The sequence below is a fragment of the Sinocyclocheilus rhinocerous genome, unplaced genomic scaffold (genome assembly GCF_001515625.1).
Source record: "Sinocyclocheilus rhinocerous isolate Xijiao unplaced genomic scaffold, SAMN03320098_v1.1 scaffold1733, whole genome shotgun sequence".
Lineage (NCBI taxonomy): Eukaryota > Metazoa > Chordata > Actinopteri > Cypriniformes > Cyprinidae > Sinocyclocheilus > Sinocyclocheilus rhinocerous.
The window spans coordinates 814,588-819,171 of record NW_015640388.1 but is presented as its reverse complement, the minus strand read 5'-3'; the positions used below and the strand labels follow the sequence as shown (position 1 = coordinate 819,171).

Genomic DNA, 4,584 nt, shown 5'->3' with positions numbered 1-4,584 from the left:
TCTCCTGTTTCCTGAAGGTGCTGGATGACGGTGCATTAAAACGCAGGACTGAACTCATTAGTTTTCTCTAGCTCCTCTGGAGGGCTTTTAAGGCTTAGTAAGTCAAACAAACAAAAACACTGCACCCTCAGAGTAAATCTTTTTCAGTTTGCATGAGACCTGCCAGCTCTTGCCAATAAAAAGTGATCCAGAGGAGAAAAAGAAAGAAAGAGTGGGGGAAAAGGATAAGAAGACAGGACACTGGTAGTAGTGAGGAGAAGAACAGCCTCCTCATTAAAACTGTATGTGGGTGTGTGATTATGCATGTGTGGAGTGATGCCTGTTCATACTTGTCTGTGTGTGTATATGTGCACAGGAAAGGTTGGATAAGACACGGGAGGCTCTGACAAACAGTAGGAAGCAAAATCATGGCTTGAGTGAGAGACTACAGATCCTGCAGAGAAGCCAGGAAGAGTCTGAACTCAGGGTCTCTGAACTGGACAAACAGAAACGAGGCCTGCAGGAGGTTATATACACACACACACACACATACTCTTACAGTTTACACAATGGGTTAGTTTGCCTAAAATAAAAATTCTGTTATCTTTTACTCACCCTCATTTTGTTCCAAACCCATAAGATCGGCATTTGTTCATCTTAACTTGGATATCTGTGTGGGTGTGTATGGATGTATATGGTTCTGTGTGTACAGTTGTTTTATATATATATATATATATATATTTTTTTTTTTAGGCGTATCAGATGATGTTGAGATGTTAGCTATGGAGTCCACTCCAAATTTTCCCATTAGGGACAGTAAAGTTGATTTCATTTCATTCATTCATCTCTCGAAATGAAGATATTTTAATAAAACCTGAGATTTCTGTCCCTGCATTGAAAGATCACTACACCATAACTTGGAAATCCACATGACTCAAGTGGTTTAATCTAAGTCTCCTGAAGAGACATGATTGCTTTGTATGAATAGATTGTATTTGGGCTTTTATTTACATATAAACTTTGATTAATGCAAATACATAGAGCACATCAAATATGGCAATTGGAAGCTCAAATGTGAGTGCTTGACAAACAAACAAACCTCATTGGTTCTCATATGTCATACAAGTATGGCTGAGCTTCTGTTTAACATATTTGATGTTTCATGAAAATTTTGCTAAATTCGGTACAATGCATGAAATGGAAACATTTATGTTAAAATTGAGCAGGGTCCCTTTTCAAAAAAAATTTAATAAATAAATAAATTATTTCTGTTTTGAAGATGAATCACAATCTAATGGGTTTAGAATGACACGTAGGTGAGTAACTTATGACAGAATTTTCATTTTTGGGTGACCTTGTAAATATAATTTGGTCCGTGGAGGCACATGCATCAAACAAATACATTTTGCATTTTGCTTTTCCTCTGTCTCTCAGTAGAACAATTTCCGTGCCTGTAAAAAAAAACACAAAATTAAAAATAACACAACCAAATGTGTCAAATTCTTACACAACATCGTATCTTAACCAAACACAAAGACAGTCAGTGTTATCTCTTCCATGTTAATTTGAGGAAACCATGTTGATCTACACCAGTTCTGGTCTGGACAGTCATGTAGATGGTGTCTATTCTACATCTCCTCTAATTCACTAGGCTGTGAGACAGAGGCAACAGGCTGAACAGGAGGTGCAAGAGAGCTATGCACTCTTGCAGGGAGAAAAGGATCAGCTTCAGGAGCAGGTGGCTACTTTGCAGACCACTGCACATCGGCTGCAGGGAGAGAAAGCTGAGCTGGAGAGGACACTGCTCCGTCTGGAAAAAGACAGGTCCTCTCTAAAGCGTACCTTGGAGAAGGTACATGTCATGCTGTTATAAATAGCATGCACAGTCAAACATAATGACTTTCAAATAGTTTGTTGTTTATGTCATAGACTGTGATGTTTAATTTGTGCAAACTAATCAGAGTGTCTTGTCTGTACCCTTAACTACTCTTAGTATTATTGGTTGAGGTACGTTTGCATGAGAGTTTGTTTTGGAGTGTTTGTGTGTGTTTGCTATTGACTTGTCTATCTTGTCTGTATAAGTGAAACATAAAATGATCCTCCTACATAAATGTATAGCATGTGACAGTATCTCACACCAGATTTCGATCGTTGATACATTTTGTGTGCATGTGTGTGTTGTGTGCAGGTAGAAAAGAATCGCCAAAGGAAGGTGGTGGAGGTACTGCATGCTGAGCGTGAGAGAGAACAGCAAGAACAAAAGATCCGAAATCTAGAGCAAGATTTAAGCGAGACACAGACCGAAATTCACACACTACAGGTGATAGAGATACATACGAATATTATGAATTTTATAATACATGGATCAGCATCTAGTACCCTCGCCATTTGAAATCTGATCATAATAATATAAATTGGTCATTTATCCAGGGTGCTTCCCTGCTACTGCCTAAAATCGCTGGGATAGACTCCCCACGGCTGTACAGACAAGCCGTTTAAAAAAAGGATAGATGGATTACAGAAAAAATATCGCATTACATTAATAATAATAATAATGTATTAATGCTAATTAATGTATTAATGCTAGATTAAGCATTGTATTAATGCTAGATTCATTTTCTGAATAAAATGTGATTGGTTATTGGTCCCAAGTAAACAAACAAGCCCATTTAAAGTCGAATTGCTTTGAAAAGTATAGAAACGGATGTATACAGACATATTCATGTCTGTAGCCCAAACTTTGTAAAACAAGATTACTTCTCAGGGTCAGGAGTTTATTTATTTATATAGGGATTTACTTTAGTGAGCAGTAGTAAAAGTGTTTTAAGAAGCACCACTAATAATAATACAAAAATGAGTCATGTGATTCGTCTGTGACAGGATGTTATGTGTTGTCTCTGCAGTCACAGATCTCTATCTTGGAGCAGACTCACTCCCAGAGGCTCCTGGAAGTGACGGCTCGCCACAGGCAAGAGCTGGACCTGGAGACAGAGCGGATGAGGGACTCCCAGCAACAGGCAGAGAGAGCACTGGAGGCCCGAGAGAAAGCTCACCGCCAGAGGGTCCACTGCTTGGAGGAACAGGTTTGAGAAAGCTGTAAAAATGTGATGGATTGTAATAGTGACATCTACATCACATTCAACAGCTAGAAGCCTTTAATGAATACTTGACTGCTTTGCAATAACTGCTGTGTGTTTCTCAGGTTTGCACACTGAAAGAACAGTTGGAGCAGGAGATGAAGAGGAGGCAAGCATATATGAAGCAGATGCTGAGATTGGGGCTCTAAAAACTGTAATGACTTGGGAATTCAGCCCACGGTGACCAACTGACAGCTTTTTGTTACCAAACATGTTTGTAGTCTCTCAAAGGCCTATAACCAATGAAACAGGGCCTGTGCTAACATGGATGGACTACTGCATACTGAAATGTAACACACATATTCTTCACACACGCACTTTAGATTTAAAAACACACAAAATCACTGGTCTCAGGGAGAACTGTTGGACTGCATTTGCACAAAAACTTTAAGTAATCCTGATCCACACCATAAGAACCCAATAACAACAAACAAAGAGATCACTGTTTCACCAAATGCTTCTCAATTGCCAAATTGTTTTAAGGATTTGTGCAGCAAACTGTTGAAACAGACCATAAATCTACCTAAAGTCTATCCCTGTTCATCTTAGAGCATTAACTTAAGCACAATCTCAACATCACACACTTTTAAACATCTGTACCTACATTCAATATTTCACCCTAGGTCCCCTAAACTGTTTAGCAAACCACACAATTATTCTCTCTTTTCTTTTTTATAACTTGCTACTCTGTAACTGACATGATTGTTATGATCATTATTTTTAAATAACACAACCATTTAGAGAATAAGATCATCTTGTTTCAGTTAGTACCAATCAGCTAAATTATCACTAGAGTGAATCAGGACAGAAATTGAATCATATATCTTATCTATAAATGTTGTTTTCATATTAATATTTCCATATGGTGTTTCTCTTATTATGGGTGTTAAAACAATTTCTAATTCATAATCACTACTGTGTTACAGGCTATTCCATGTAATAACTATTAGAAAACTAGTCATTTTTATAAGTCAATAAAACCATACAAACAAGAAAAATAACAATGAGATTGATTTTTGTGGTCTAAAGAATTGTTGTCAGTTGGCTTTGGTGTATTTTGGATAATTGCTGTAGTTTATGATGTGTGCAAATAAGCTATAACTACCTATAAAATAATCTTTGTGATGTTCTACCTCCAAGATTTGATATCCGCCACTAATGACCCCCTGGTTAAAAAGAATCTCATTTTATTAAAAAAAATTAAAAAACATTATATGGGTCAAAATTATTGATTTTTCTTTTATGCCAAAAATCATTAGGATATTAAGTAAAGATCATGTTCCATGAATATATTTTGTAAATTTCCCACTGTAAATATATTCAAACTTAATTTTTGATTAGTAATATGCATTGCTAAGGACTTCATTTGGACAACTTTAAAGGCAATTTTCTCAATATTTAGATTTTTTTTGCACCCTCAGATTCCAGATTTTCAAATAGTTGTATCTCAGCCAAATATTGTCCTATC

General features: G+C 36.7%; 1 protein-coding gene across 1 annotated transcript in view; it reads left to right on the top strand.

Moving 5' to 3' along the window:
* Positions 1-3,892, top strand: part of LOC107752664 (rootletin-like) — a 51,847-nt gene extending 47,955 nt beyond the window's left edge. Inside the window, exons 33-37 of the mRNA XM_016568697.1 lie at positions 356-505; positions 1,631-1,831; positions 2,168-2,299; positions 2,883-3,062; positions 3,182-3,892. Coding sequence (XP_016424183.1) covers positions 356-505; positions 1,631-1,831; positions 2,168-2,299; positions 2,883-3,062; positions 3,182-3,265 — 747 coding nt within the window. The 3' untranslated portion in view covers positions 3,266-3,892. The remainder of the gene's footprint in view (positions 1-355; positions 506-1,630; positions 1,832-2,167; positions 2,300-2,882; positions 3,063-3,181) is intronic.
* Positions 3,893-4,584: the final 692 nt, after the last annotated feature.